We start from the raw sequence: 15,646 nt of genomic DNA on the forward strand, positions 1-15,646 counted from the left end.
GAAAAACTTCTAAATTTTTTACCATGATTCCATTGCAGGAGAAGTTTTTCCCTTGTCAGTTACCCCTCTCTTTTTTCCTCAGGTCTGTTTCCTTTTCAACCACCTTCCCCCTTTCATTTCCCTTTTCTTCATTCCACAGTCTCCTATCAAATTCGAAGCTTCCCCAATGCTAATATGGTTCAAAGAAGAAAATAACATCTTATCTGTAATCAGCTTGTTTCATTATATAGGTAATTGAGTATTCTTTGTGTACTTAATTTTTTTAATTTCTAATGTGAATTATCTTTGAACATTATTTAAATAGTCTAAGGTGAGACAGTAAGACATGTCAAAATATGCATTCTGCACCAAAGTAAGGGCTAGAAAATATTAATTAACAGTATAATATTTAACCATTTTTGTGTTCATTTTCAAAATAAATTGACTAATGAAGCATTACCTTCATGGTAAAAACTATTACAAAGTTCACTTACATTAACTATTAGCTGGTTACTGCTAAGAGTCCTAAAGGCATGCCTGAGGCACTAGCCTGAATAAAAAATTGTTTACTAACATGATTAAAATATGGCTGCTGAGTATGGCTTAGTTTTTCCCTTTTATTTGGCTTCTTTCATGGGATCTTATTTGTTTGTTTGATATGTTTGTTTTCCCCATTTTCATATTATTTAAGTGTAAAATACATTAATAATTCTGGCCTTTTCTTGTCAGTTTGCATTATGTATATATCCTTTCAAATTTGTTAAAGTTGATTTTGTGATCTTCAAATTCAATCTGCTTTGTCAGTTTTCAACTGGTCATCTTGCAAATTCCTATATTTATTTGGTCTAGTTGTTCTTTTTCAAAATTCAGCAGGTTGTGCTGAGGCTTAACTGGTTCTTGAAGCATATTTCAGAGTTTTATCAGAGAACAAATGGGTTATATTGGGACTCACGGTGTTGCAGCTCTGCACAGATATAAATATAGTGGAGTAGATCATTCCTATGTGGCCAAATATGTACTACAACCCTTTTGGAGTCGCTTTGTTAATTTTTTCCCCCTATGGATGCCGTGAGTACTTTTATCATTTGAAAGAAACTAAGTACTTTTTCTTTGACTTAATTATTTTATAATGTAGAAACATCTCTTCACTTCAAGCATGATAAATCATATTATGAACTTCATTTGGGCAGATTGAGTGTTATTATTCTAGCCATGGAACTTTGTTTTTATAGATATTATATAATAATATTGTTTTTGTTATAGTTACTGTAACTTGATAATATCATTATCAGTTTGAATGAATACACACAAAGTTGACCCTAGCCTTATGATATCTTCATAATCTTTAGATTTTGGTTGATATATGAACAGATGTTTTATTTGCTTTTCTTGTATTCACTTATTGTCTTAAAATTGCTTATACAACCGCCATTTATTCCCTATAGGAAATTTCCAAAATGATATTGTTTGCATAGATGTGTTTTCATTGGCCTTGGAATTGAAATTATCCAGTCACTTATAGTTGTTATCGTCAGACGCTAAGGTTGTTGTGCATGTGAATGGTTCACCTCCTGATTGAAATATTTGTTTGACATTTCTGGCTATAACCACGTACACACTTATTCATAAGACAATACTACCTCTGTCCCTATATATAAGACCCTTTTAACTTTATTGTTTGTCCCCTTTTATAAGTCCCTCTTCTAAAAGTCTAATGCATTAATTATTTTTATCCTATAATACTGTTAATTAATTACAGTATTCTCTCTCCAAACATTTGTTACACTTTGGTGAGAAGCAATTAACTAGAGAGAAATAAAGGGTAATTTTGGAAGAACAATATAAATAATAGACAAATTTAATGTGATTAATTAAATTAATCACTTTTCTTAAAGGGTGTGAGTTAGTTGAAAGGGTCTTATATATAGGGATTGAGGTAGTACTATCATTTACTCTTTGGCACAAAAATGGTTTATTTTTTTTGCAACTTTAGTTTTTGAGTTCTGAATACACTAACTTGTACCTTTTTCTTTTATTTATCCTGATCTCTTGGCATTCTTCGAATCTTTGCAGTCCAAACATGGTACACCTTTGCCTCCTTTCTTCTTGCAGCATCATCTGTAATTGTTACTGTTATTATCATAAACTACAACATTGACACTGATGAATAATAAATTTCTTGATTGCAGATAACTCTTATGGGATTTATGTTCTTACTACTGTCTGCATTGCTTGGTTATGTAAGTGGAACCTGAGGCCATTAGATTTCCTACTTGCTAAAATTGTAACAGTTGTAGCTTTCCAATGCTTCACTTTCTTTTTAATTTTGTCAAATGATAGAATGAAATTTGCAATTATAACAACCAGTATATGAAGCTTTTTTAAGATTGTTGGTTAATTTCACACTTTATGGATAATTTCTTTTCTTGAACTGTTCTTTACGTGGTTAGGGTAGGGAATTTGGACATAATGAATGGCTGTTTTGAAACAGTGAATTCCTAGATACATTATTATACTTGAATTTATTTATTTTTCAGATATACTCCCCACAATTGGACACAGCTCCTCCAAGATGGGTTCATTTTGCTCATGGACTACTTCTGTTTTTATACCAGGTATGAATACTTGTAGTGCAGTGCTTTCTAACTTTTTCTGTCCATTTGACCTTAGAATCAATCTTTATGTTTGGTAGTCCTGTTTTGCTGCCTTAATGGCAACCATTGTTGATAAATTTTACTTATGTAATCAGTTGCCTTGAATCTTGATATCATTTCAAGCACACATAATGATTGCTATCTACGAGAATCTTGAATCTTGATTGTAATGAATGTAGTGTTGTTTCACAATGAATCTTAATGATTTAAATTATGGAATTTTTTAGATGCATATACCTAGTGCTCTATTGGTTGAAGCCTTTTTTATTTATGATTGTGAAATTCTTGAAATTCTTGAACCTTAAGTTTGAAATGTCTTTACGTTGTACCTTCTGTTTCTTATTGCAAAGGAGTTTCCCGACATAAAGAATCAATATTTGAACCATTTTATCTTTTCCACATTGTCATTGTGATTATTTATATCTACTATGTTTAGTTGTTCCATGTGCAGTTTATGCCTGGCAACTAAGCAATACTCATGGTTTATCCATGGAAGACTTTTACTACATGATGCCTTAGTTTCCATTCTTTGCTATAAATGATTCATTTATTGTTTTCTTGTGTGTGTGTCTACTCTAGACATTTGATGCTGTTGATGGGAAGCAAGCTAGACGAACAAATTCCTCAAGCCCATTGGGGGAGCTCTTTGATCATGGTGATTTTCCTGCATTGTTTTTTTCATTCTATTGTTTTTCATTATGCATACCTGTTTGTTATTAATGAAGATGTTTTCAACTGTATTTGCAGGGTGTGATGCACTTGCTTGCACAGTATGTCTCTTGTTGCTTTGGCTATTATTTTTAAATCATTGAAAGAGAATAGAGACAGTCATCTATGATAACTTCTTTTCAGTTTGAAGCATTGGCTTTTGGGAGCACAGCCATGTGTGGAAGAACTACTTTCTGGTGGTGGTTAATATCTGCAATTACATTTTATGGTGCAACCTGGGAGCAGTAAGTTATCATGTTCATTTAATATAAGCTTAATCGCAAATTTAGTCCCCCTATTTATCTCAGCTCACGAATTTGGTTACCTTGTAATTTAATTCACCAGTTGAGTCCCTCATTTATTTGCAATCCCGTTATTTTAGTCCTCAATCCCGAAATTAGACGTTGACTGTTAATTGCTTACGTTGATCGTCACGTGTCGCGCTTTTATTGGACCTCAAAACCTTCTCCCTATCATCACCCCTAAACCTTCTTCCGTAAAAGCAAATAGCTTTTATCTACGGATGGCAATGATGATGCATTATGATGTAAATTCCTGGGTTTAAATCATCTCAGCTATGCAATGTCTATCACGGTTTGCAACAATTGCTAGAAACAGCACAATGTTCAGGATGCAAATACCACAATGTTGTCATTTGTTCTTTTCATTATTTATTATCCAATTTACTGCAGCTAAGGTCGTAAATTCCTGGGTTTAGCATGGCATATATTACTCTCCTGTCTGTACAATTTTCACTTCTTAAATGTTTTTTTTATGGGAGGATTTTTTTTACCAAATCAAGGGAAAAAGAAATAGATTTTAAGGAAGTAAATATTCCCCCATTAACATTTTAATTTTACTCTGTTAAAGATATTTCCATAACTTTTCACTACAAAATAAGACAATTGAGAATAAACGAGGAAGGTACCTCTGCCGAGGAAGAGTGAGAAGGTAAAGCTCAAGCTTAAGTTCCTCTTTCTCGGTGCTGAGAAAGTGAAGAACGTAAGGGGTGACCTGAATAACAACAACCCATGCCTGGAACATGACCACGTGAGATTTCAGCTGCTTCAGTGCTGCAGCTTTGTCTGGCTTGCGCATGAACATTCCTGGAAACATGATGATGCCTTCTTCTCTGATCTGATTTCGCTTAAACCCTAACTCTCAATCTTCACTCTTCTCTTCAATTTAGGGTGATGACAGGGAAAAGGTTTTGAGGTCCAATAAAAGCATCACACGTGGCGGTCAACGTAAGTAATTAACAGTCAACGACCAATTTCGGGGTTGGAGACTAAAATAACAGGATTGCAAAAAAATGGGGGACTCAATTGGTGAATTAAATTACAAGAGAACCAAATTCGTAAGCTGAGATAAATAGGGGGATAAATTTGCAATTAAGCCTTTAATATATGATAGATATGTTATATTATATTGTTTCCTTGAAATGTTTTTGAGTTTTTATTAGAAAGTCACAAAGTATTGTACACTGCAGTTTGTGAAAAATAAAATTTGTTTTGGCTACCCCTTATGTCTAATAATGGATGGTTTAAACTGAATTGGAATACTTGGTAATAATTAATTTTGCAATGACTTTGGAAAATGATTTATGTTATTGTCCTGTTTGTATTTTTGTTTTTTTATTGAAATATCTCTTATTTTTAAGCTGGCATCTTGCCTTTTTTAAAATTATACTTTTGGCATGATTGTATATTTTAATACTACATATTTCACATATACTGTTAGACAGACTAGGAATATTGATTTTCTTTTCAATGTTGTTTTGGATGCAGTTATTTCACCAATACACTTATACTGCCTGTTATAAATGGGCCTACAGAGGGTCTTATGATAATATACATCTGTCACTTTTTCACTGCTATCGTGGGTATGGACTTTCTATGTATTTATACACAGACAGCTACTAAGTTTGCTTAGAATCCAATGTATATTGTTGTTATTGTTATTATTATTATTATAATGCAGGTGCTGAGTGGTGGGTTCAGCAATTTGGAAAGTCTTTGCCATTCTTAAATTGGCTTCCTTATCTTGGGGGTAAGATGTCTTCGTTATCTAGTATTCTTTCTGTTTTGGACCAAAAGGTTTATATGTCAATATTGCTATTTGTGGTAATTATCTTACCTGTTCCAAGTTTCTGTTGTAACACCTCTTAAGATGTATTTTTAGTATTTCCTTTGCTGAAGGCTTTTCATGCATTTGGAGACATATCCTATTTTCATGAAAAAAAAATATTAAATTTACAGCAACATATCCTATTTTCAATCTAACTCTTGATTCTGCATGTTCACTGGATACCCAATGGCAAGATGCCCTTGTCAGTTCAGATGCTTGTTTGTTATATGAGCTAGGGATTTTGGTAAATAGGCATAAGGAACATAGTTTTTCCTATGAGTGGATAAATCATTTGTATGGCCTAACTAGACACTTTAAATTTGCCTGACTATTAAACTATACAGCCAACATAAAACTTGTCAATATACCAACATGGATCTAGTTTTATTGTCATAAGAGGGTACGTCCTTGCTATATAGAATATGTTCTTCAATGTCTGGAATGGCAATTTTTTCCTCTCAGGTTCTTTGCGATGTACTACAGTATAGTTTTGATTATCAGTTGTTATGCTTTTACTACTATTTTTAAAAAAATTCTTCCTTGTTTTCACTTTGTTTTCTACTTTAAGGGATTTGAAGAAAAAAATGGTGAAAACAGCAAATTCTTGTTTCTCCATATCCTTTACAAACTCTTAGAAACAAGAAACAAATTGAAAATAAAGTGGACACTGGACAATGGACTTTATAATTAATAGTAAAAACATATAAGTTAAAATGATATCAAAAAGCTAGCCAATCACAATCTCATATATATATATATATATATATATATATATATATATATATATATATATATATATATATATATATATATATATATTTAAGGTTGTCTACTCTAATAACATAAACAAGCAGGGTGGGTTCCATTTGCTTGTCCAGTATGATCTTAGCTAAATATATCCTTTGGGTGTAGTATAGCTCATCCTAATAAAAATTATTGGTTCATATATAGTTAATGTTTTGATAAATCACTATTTGACTTTATTGTTCTTTCTGAATTTCAGGAATCCCGACATTCAAAGCTATATTGTGTTTAATGATAGCTTTTGGTGTTACACCAACAGTCACATGCAAGTATGTATAGCTAAAATATTGGTGTTGAATCTTCTTTAGCCTGTGCAATACCCCACTAACCCTGACATAAAATCTGTTCCTTTTTTTCTTGCTGATATCTCGTTTTCTTTTAGGTAGAACTATACCATTTGGTTGTTATTTTGTTCCTAGTTTTACTCAGCACTGACGGACTGAAACTGAGATCCAAGTAGTTGGAATATAGCAAATAACTAATGTCTTTATTGTATCTTAGAATATTGTATAGTTTCTTTGGTGATCATGTGGAGTGGTTTCCTGATTTCATTATTTTTCTTGGTTTGTTTCTTTGTTTGATTTGATTATGATTTGAAGTCTAGTGCTACTACTATAAATAGGGATTAGTGCTTTATATTTTGTATCACATTGAAATACATCATACTGATTTAGGGAGAAGGGATGGGGGGGAGGTCGTGGGTACGAATCCCCCGCTAACCAAAACTAACAAAATTTAACAACTAGCATTTGCTGATAATAAAAAAAACATCATATTGATTTGAAGTCCTGTAAATTTAAGTCTCTATTCACCCTTCTTTTTTTTGCTTGCCTAAATCCTGTGATTTCAACATGGTATTAGAGTGGTATCATCTTCTTTGACCTGTCCCGTTACTTTTCTTTCCACTGTCAAGATACCTAATGTTGTAAACTCTTTTGTTAGGTGACCCTGCCACCCTGTTAGATGTGAGAAATTCTGGTCACCAAAACCTTAGTTGGCACATGTAAACACTTCTGGCAAAGTTTCTGGTTACTGTCACCACTGATTGACTTGTGCTGTTCTCTACCCAGTTTTGTCCTTATCTTACCCAAACACACTCTATGTTATAATGTACCTTTGCTCGAAGGGATTCAGGTATATTATGGTGCAGTTTTTGGCCTTTATTCCTTGAACCTCAGCTTCTTGTAATCCTACAGTTGGCTCAAGGCTAAAATGCCTGTGTTTCACCCTCGTCCTGACATTTATACTTAAACAGTGTCATCTCTTCCAGCAAACAACTATTCCAGTAGTTCATTGATGATCATACCATTGGTCACCAGTACTATTCTTCCGCTGACTTTTTTCTCATCAGTGATTCATACACTGATAAATTGGCTGTGATTCATATAAGCCAGCCTCCTTTTTTGTATCAACTGATGATCATTTCTCCAATATCAATGATGAGACATCCTTTTTGATGAATTCTCCATGGTTATGGTGCATATCGACTTAGTTTTTTGAAGTTGTAGTTTGTCTTATTCGTTTATGAATTCATCTCCACTGAGCTACAAAGTTGGGATTGATTTAAATAAATTTTTCATTTTCTTATTATTTCTGATCCAGTTCTATCAGTCTTTTACATATTTCTGCTGTTTGAAGCTTTCAAATATGGATTGGAAAAGTTTGGGCTAGAGCTATGCCTGTTTGCTTGCCAAGAAATTTCTCATGTTGATGATCATTGCTGCTGTATTGCCAAGTTATATTTTTTGTAACGTTCATCTTTCTGATGTCTCCTGCATCCCTGAAGTATCAGTTTTAGTCATGTTTTATAGAGCCTACTATCTGTGAACGCTTTTAAGAACTAAGAACTCATTTGTAACAAAAGTTTTGTTAGCTTTATTTTGAGGGTTAAATTTTGGAAAATATTTCTTAATAGATCAATCTTTATTGTATTTTTAGACTATTTTAGATGAATTCTTAGGAGTGGTTTTTGGATTTCATTATATTTCCTAGTTTGTTTCCTTTTTTAATTAGGTTTAATTACTCTTCATGTCCCTGAACTTTACCAAATTTTAAATTTGGTCCTTGATTTTTTTTATTTGGGTCCCTGAACTTGTATTTATTTTTTAATTAGGTCACTGAACTTGTATTTGTTTTTAATTAGGTCCTTGCATTAGGGACCTAGTTTAAAAAAAGGAAAAAAAGAAGTTCAGGACCTAATTAAAAATTATTAAATCATTCTGAGACCTACTGCTTACTTTTTTTTTTTTTTTTTTGATCAGCAAAGATAAAATATATATATTAAAAAGTACCAGAGGTACTAGATAATGTACAAATTACAGATCAGATTAGATTCCAGGTAGACCTAATTCTGACCATAGATAGAGTGTGGATACAAGAATGGTTATAATACACATATCAAGGTATTCTTAAAAATCCTGCACTAATATTGGTAGACCAGTGATTATAATGTGTATTAAAGTCCTTCTCCAAATTTCTGAGCCACGACCATAGTAGGAAGACTGCATCGTCCATCAGTTTGTTGGCATTAAATGTACCATTTGCAAAAATGATGTCATTTCTGTGCTTCCAAGTAGTCCATTTCTGTGCTTCCAAGTAGTCCATGTTACTGCTTACTTAACCCCTATCTAAAGAGGTTGAGAGAATTTGATAGAGAAGAAGAGATTGAGATTGAATAAGAGATATATTATTCCAACCCAACTAATGACTGATTACAGATTTGATATATAGCAGTTACAGTTGCGTAACTGCTAACTAACTAGAGTTAGTGACAGTTTTCACACAGCTGTCCTAACTAACTACTAGTAAAACTGACAACAATAAACCAACTACTGATTACAGTAGTTAGACTAAGAACTAACAGCTAGGAAGTAAAAAACTACTTTGAGTAATGTATACTCCTTATACTATCATCTCAAGACAAGTATAGGATTATGGCATACTTTATTCTTGTTGTTATGTTCATATTACCCCTTATTAATTTATTATGCTATTATTTGGAGTCTCAATTCATTTTCTCCTTCCTTACCCTAAACCCTATCATCTCAAGACAAGTATAGGATTGACATACTTTATTCTTGTTGTTATGTTCATTTGGTGGTATTTTAGAGTATGTAGAATTCTATTCCTTAAATTATCCAGAATCTGATAATAGTTAGCATAAATATCTCTGCATATGATATAAACCAAGATTTTACAACATTTTACAGAATGATCCTTGTGTTTCTGTAGGCTGTTGTCCTTGATTTATTTGATGGTCAATATTGTTTTTTTGTTTCACAGTGTTAGTAATGTTTACAAGGTTGTGAAGGGAAAGAATGGAAGCATGCCACTTGCATTGGCAATGGTAATACTTTTTTCCCATTGGATATTCTTTCTCTAAAATCTGATTGCTTTGTTAATGTTTTTTTTTTCTTTTTTGAGCAGCTTTACCCATTTGTTGTACTTGTGGGAGGAGTGCTTGTGTGGTATAACTCAACTCAAGATGCACCAATTTTGTACCCAGTTTTTTGAAAGACATGCACATTTTTCTATTATTCTTTTGTTCATATAAGCAGTTGGGCGATTTTTGGTACAGGGATTATTTGTCACCATCAGACATCATGGGGAAATATCCACATTTAGTTGTTATAGGAACAGGACTTACTTTCGGATATCTTGTGGTAAGATAGTTGTATTTTAAATTTGAAAACTTGTTGGCTTCTTTTTTATTTTCTAATTAATAATGACAAGCTGCCTTTTTTTATGCCATGTTTTCTTTGGTGCTCATTTTAGCTGGTTACCACTGGTGTAATTATTATTGGCTGATGGCTCTTTGTAGGATGAACCAATTTGCATAGGACTAGATAGCTGTCAAAATATAATGTTAATTGATTTGGTTTTGGGGCGTATTAAATATTTATCTGATCTACTAGGAACGTAGTTTAATTTTAGTGTCACAATATTTTTTTTAATACCAGAAAGCTTTCAACAATTTTTATTTTAATTAGAAGAAAACATAACATTTGAAAAAAAATAGACTTTTGAAATTTGAATTATTCATTGTTCAATAACAAACAAAATGAAATAAATAACCAACAGAACCATCATAGTATTTTTAAATATATTCAAATTCACATATAAAAAAGAAAATTGGTTATTGTAAGTTTATTATTTAAGGATCTGGATCCAAAAGACCTAGTAGATTTTTTACTTTTTTTCTTTGATGGAAGAAAAAAAGATTCATAAACACAAAAGTTCAAAGAAAATACTCTATCCATAGAGGAAAGAAATTAATTGCCTATGTGGAAAAGCTGCATGCATCAATATGCAAAAAATGCTTGTACGGTTATTGAATCTTATATTGCCTCTTGCTTCCTTTTGCATATATCTCCATATATTATGATTTCTTATGTGGGAAGCTTAATTTGCAGGGGAGGATGATTTTGGCACACTTATGTGATGAACCTAAGGGTCTGAAAACTGGGATGTGCATGGTATAAGCTGTGTTACTTGAATTTTACATTCTGAATTACTTTTTTGAGATGCTTGATTTGGTTGTTGTCCCTCATTATAAAACCTATGAAAACACAATGATGACACGGGCCAAAAGTTCTCTACACTCAGTGAACTTCACTTTCATTTATGTTTACTGTAGCTTTCAAATATCACAAATATTAGGAGTCTCAAGCCCTTAAAATTCTTGATGTACTTTATGCTGAGAAGAGCATTATTATGCAAATAATGTCTAGATTCAGTGATTAGGAAACTGTATCATTGCATGATTTACATTAACCATGCATATGCAGCTTCCTTTATGGAAGCAAAACACCGCATCTGCATCTCTGTCCACTCTATTTCAGCATCTGATATCCTTTTTTTGTTGTTTCTAACTTTTAAGGAAAACCTTAGTATTTCAATCTTGACTTGAAAACTAGGTTTGGAATACATTAACATGGAGGTTTTATTGGGGACAAATTATGTATATTTTCAGTGAGGTGTTTGTATTTTTGAAAAAAAAAATATGTAATATGCATGATCGCTAAGGATGGATGTTTTATATTTTTTGTTTTTTCTTTAAATATACCTCTTCAATGCCATTTTTTTTCTTTAATAATAACCTATATATGTTTATAATGTTGAAATGAGCAGGGTATGTTGATGAACATCTTGCATGGCTCCAAAACTTTTTTCTAATATTTGGAATGATATTTCCTTGTATGAGTAATTTTAGTTTCCTGAACATCAAATAATGATTCATAACAATGCCCCCTTATTCAATAAAAATCTTTATTTTTTTCATGTTTTGAATTTTGAACCCCGTCTTCAGTCTTTGATCTATTAGCATAATCAATTCAGCTGAAGCTCAGTGTCTGTAACTTAGGCTTTTTGAAAACCCAATATTTTACTGAAAACTGAAAAACTTCAACATGAAACTCGGTGATGTTTCTTTGATGCCTTTAAGGATAAAAATCCTTTCAAACATTACAAAACTAATTCATACATTTTTCATAGTAAAATCTCTACAGTGAATTTTCATTGCTTAAATTTTTAGATTATCTAGCACATATTTAGTAGTACATCAATATCAACATTATTATCATTGTTTAGTGATTCATATTAACATTTGAGTTAATGTCTATCATTGATGGAATGACAAAGAACATGTTAGAAAACACTTTGATTATCTATCTGGTTTCATTTGAGTGATTGATTGCTATTATTTTTGCTACACGATAACTGATATAAGCATAATTTATTTTACAGTCCCTCATGTTTCTCCCATTGGCCATTGCCAATGTACTTGCATCCAGGCTAAATGATGGGTATGTATGATTTTTCATTCTGAATTCCATTGATGTGCTTTTCATGTTCGTCTGTCTGTTCTCATAAAAGTCCGTTTATATTTTTTGGCAGGGTTCCTTTAGTAGATGAGAGACTAGTTCTTCTTGGTTACTGTGCATTTTCAGGTACAACTACCTTTTTTTTTCCTTGTAAAGCAAAATATTCTTAAAGAAGAGCAAGAAACAAGTGTATTAAAATACTTAGTACTATGACTCTATTTCTTTTACTTAACAATTTTGTTTCTATGAACACAGTGACACTATACTTGCATTTTGCCACATCAGTCATTCATGAAATTACCAATGCCCTGGGAATATATTGTTTCAGGTAAATTTCCAAGCCTTATGTTGTAAAATTTGGCATTTATTACTCCATTTAATGCACTTCCTGTTTATGAAATCTAGGTTTAAATATATTTAGTCTTTGTAATTTACCATTTCCTGTTTATGAAATCTAATTTATTTTGTTAGTTCATGTAGAAAATTGGTTTTGTATGCTATTACGTCAATACCTGCTTTTATTAGTACACCAATCTTTGCTAAGAACAATGGCCTTTTGATACTAAATGTCTTGCCTTTTGTTCAATTGTAGGATAACTAGGAAGGAAGCTTGAATCCACCCAAGATTTCCTTTAGGTATGCCCTTACTAATAACTTGTTTTTTTCGTACGTGTTCTTATTTCCTAAATTTTCAATTTCAATTTATAGCATTTTTGTTGGAACAATTTCAATTTTTAAATTAACATTTTTGTTAGAACATATCCGTGTCTTGCTAAGTGTCATTATTTTTATTGTCATTTCAGCTTGCAAGTCGAGCAAAATATTGGCAAGGGTCAGTACTAATTTTGCTTTATTTGACTAACATGGATCTTGTAATTATATATTGATTCTTTATCCTTTTTTTTTAAGTTCTTAAGTTTTATATGTGACCAGGTCTGTTGAAATTTACATCGTTGATTATGATCACAATATAAGTCATACAACGTTTTATCTTTTAATCCTAATCATCACAGTAAACTTGCAGATTATTTGTTCATTTTACTCACGATAATAGATCTGCTAATGCACTCCCTGTTAGTATCGTTACTTAAAATAGACCATAACATTAAAAAAAACAATTATATTATTGTTAATTATTAATTTGTAAAGGAATCCATCACTAAAAATGAGTAAAAAGTCCGTGTATGTACAGATAGTATAAAAGGATTTTATACTATATATTATCTAAGAGTCCCCTTATATTTCAACATCTCTAAATATCAACTATCCCATCAACACTCTTAAATATTACAAAATTTATATATATTATATTTGATAATTTTTAAAATAGGTGTTTTTTTTTATAAAAGATGTAGAATTTGTTATGTTTACAGAATTGATGCTACTTGTTCTTTATATAACAAAAGGATAGTTTTTTTTCTAATTATAAGAAATATTCATTTTTAAATATATTATTGCTACATTTTTTATAATCTCACTTTACTGAGAAGTCTATTAATAACACTAGTTGACTTATTAAACATTTAAACCACATTCATTGCGGAAAAAAAATTATTTCTTAAATTATCAAGTAGTGTTATTAAATATAATTACTATTAAAATCAATAAAATCATTTAATTTTAAGGATAATTTTAAAATAAAATTTAAATTATCACATTATCAATTAGAATAAACTAATCTAGCAATATTTATTGGTCTTTGTAAATTGATTATTTTTTTTTATATAAGATCAAAGTTAGTATACATAATATTACCCAAAAAATACATTGAGGTACATAAGGCATTGAATTTTGTCTTTTCTAATATAATTTTTTTTAGTAATTATGTTCTTGATGTGTTGTATATCTAACAGTTTTGTTCACTATTAATCTTTGTCAAAAATTTGTCTTAGTCCTTGTTTTAAGTTTTGGCTTTGGTCCCCTCATGCCACGTGGCTGTTATTAGCCACATTAGCAAAAAAAATTAACAGTTAGGTTGAGGGACTAATTCCACTTATTTCAAAAACTTGATAACCAAAACCAATGGAAGAGAAAATTAAGGACAAAAGCCAATTTTGATCAATTTTCTGAAAAACATATCTAACCTTAATGAGAAAAGAATGATAATTTGTCTTTGTTTCGCATTTCAAGCTTTTCCAGAATGTTTCGTTCTGACTAATTAAATTTCTTTGTCCCTTGTGATTCTGTTTTTTACTACATGATTCTATTTTTTCAATTAGACATATGGTGGCCTTCTAGAATTTTTATGGTAGAAAGTGCAGAAGATTCTGTCACCATGTTGTATGACGACTAATAGCAGAATTTGAGGTATAAATAAAAGCTCCTAAGTTCTTCTGACATGTTTTTATTTGATTTTCAACATTCATGTCTGTAATTTGTAGCTGGTTTGTTGCAGCTTTTACTTCTCATTTGTTATAGTTGGTTTGTCAATATCTTGTAAGAAAAGAATCACAATCAATTGGTATGAAATTTTGTTGCTTATTTGTTTTTAGGAGTGGGTGCATGGACTCATATTCACGGAACATAACATGACTCTTCTTTTAAAATTTATATAGTTATATTGAGTTTTTAAGTCTAATATGTTAAAGTTCACAAACTTAACAGTCTTTATTCGTGGACTCACAAATTACTTGTTTAATTCGTCTAAGTTCAATGTGTAAGTATTATTAATTTATTATGTTAAGTTTTTTATCTTTAATTTAGGTTGTTATTGTTAATTTGTTATATTTAAAATGGTATATTTTTGTGCGATAAATTTTAGCTTAAAAAATGAAATCAATTTTTTCTTCTAATTTTATACATTATTCTCTTTTAAAAAAATTATAAAAATATTTTTTTCAAATTACTATTTGGGCCCACGAACTGGTCCATTTATCTACAAATTTTTGCAGACTAAATACGGAACTTTAAAAAAAAAATTATTTTGCAGATCAAACTTATCCTTCATAAGCCTAACTGCTCCATGTAGCCACCCCTCTCTTGTAATACTTTGATTAAATTTTTGTTCAAAGAGATATCTCATGATAAACTTTGTTGCTCTTTTCATCAAAATACTAGTAACACCAAGGATAGGAAGATTTGAGCTCTTTCATAAAAATAATGTTGGATACGTGGCCTCAATAATTTAAGAGGGGAGTGAATTAAGTTTCAAAATTTTTCACTAACAAACTTTTAACCCTCTTCTAAATGATAGACTCAAAATGTAGAAGAAGAAACAACAATCAATTTAATAATATTCTTTAAACATGCAAGACAAAATTGATTGCAATAACATAAATGACATAAGGGAAGAGAGAAATGCAAACTCGATTTATACTGGTTTTGTCACTTTTCGTGCCTACGTTTAGTCCTCAAGCAATCCACTTCAGATTTTTCATTATTTCTGTAAATCATTTACAAACTTTGAACACACCTTGGGATCCCTCACCCTTGTGTTCAAAGATTCTCCAAGAGACAACCCGTCCCTTGATTACAATTCTCACAATCCAAGAGACAACTAGTCTCTTGATTACAACTGATTTTCTGATATGAACAAAAAGATTTCTCTTCTTT

General features: G+C 31.1%; 2 protein-coding genes across 3 annotated transcripts in view; one reads left to right on the top strand and one right to left on the bottom strand.

Moving 5' to 3' along the window:
• AAPT1 (aminoalcoholphosphotransferase) overlaps nucleotides 1-13,117 on the top strand; it is a 22,279-nt gene extending 9,162 nt beyond the window's left edge. Inside the window, exons 2-20 of one of the 2 annotated variants that reach the window (XM_026124542.2) lie at nucleotides 853-1,047; nucleotides 2,053-2,062; nucleotides 2,169-2,219; nucleotides 2,517-2,594; nucleotides 3,213-3,288; nucleotides 3,381-3,403; nucleotides 3,486-3,586; nucleotides 5,129-5,223; nucleotides 5,322-5,390; nucleotides 6,472-6,541; nucleotides 9,555-9,618; nucleotides 9,699-9,739; nucleotides 9,850-9,934; nucleotides 10,685-10,747; nucleotides 12,018-12,076; nucleotides 12,168-12,220; nucleotides 12,350-12,422; nucleotides 12,687-12,730; nucleotides 12,898-13,092. In XM_026124542.2, coding sequence (XP_025980327.1) covers nucleotides 911-1,047; nucleotides 2,053-2,062; nucleotides 2,169-2,219; nucleotides 2,517-2,594; nucleotides 3,213-3,288; nucleotides 3,381-3,403; nucleotides 3,486-3,586; nucleotides 5,129-5,223; nucleotides 5,322-5,390; nucleotides 6,472-6,541; nucleotides 9,555-9,618; nucleotides 9,699-9,739; nucleotides 9,850-9,934; nucleotides 10,685-10,747; nucleotides 12,018-12,076; nucleotides 12,168-12,220; nucleotides 12,350-12,422; nucleotides 12,687-12,708 — 1,170 coding nt within the window. In that variant the 5' untranslated portion in view covers nucleotides 853-910 and the 3' untranslated portion in view covers nucleotides 12,709-12,730; nucleotides 12,898-13,092. Of the gene's footprint in view, nucleotides 1-849; nucleotides 1,048-2,052; nucleotides 2,063-2,168; nucleotides 2,220-2,516; nucleotides 2,595-3,212; nucleotides 3,289-3,380; nucleotides 3,404-3,485; nucleotides 3,587-5,128; nucleotides 5,224-5,321; nucleotides 5,391-6,471; nucleotides 6,542-9,554; nucleotides 9,619-9,698; nucleotides 9,740-9,849; nucleotides 9,935-10,684; nucleotides 10,748-12,017; nucleotides 12,077-12,167; nucleotides 12,221-12,349; nucleotides 12,423-12,686; nucleotides 12,731-12,897 lie in introns of both variants that reach the window. The other variant, NM_001251355.2, reaches the window with a different exon arrangement.
• LOC102665299 (mitochondrial import receptor subunit TOM6 homolog) lies at nucleotides 4,035-5,114 on the bottom strand. Its single transcript, XM_006592228.4, has one exon. It carries the CDS (start codon nucleotides 4,455-4,457, stop codon nucleotides 4,206-4,208), a length of 252 nt encoding a protein of 83 aa, XP_006592291.1. The 5' UTR covers nucleotides 4,458-5,114; the 3' UTR covers nucleotides 4,035-4,205.
• Nucleotides 13,118-15,646: the final 2,529 nt, after the last annotated feature.

The sequence above is a fragment of the Glycine max genome, chromosome 12 (genome assembly GCF_000004515.6).
Source record: "Glycine max cultivar Williams 82 chromosome 12, Glycine_max_v4.0, whole genome shotgun sequence".
Taxonomy (NCBI): Eukaryota; Viridiplantae; Streptophyta; class Magnoliopsida; order Fabales; family Fabaceae; genus Glycine; species Glycine max.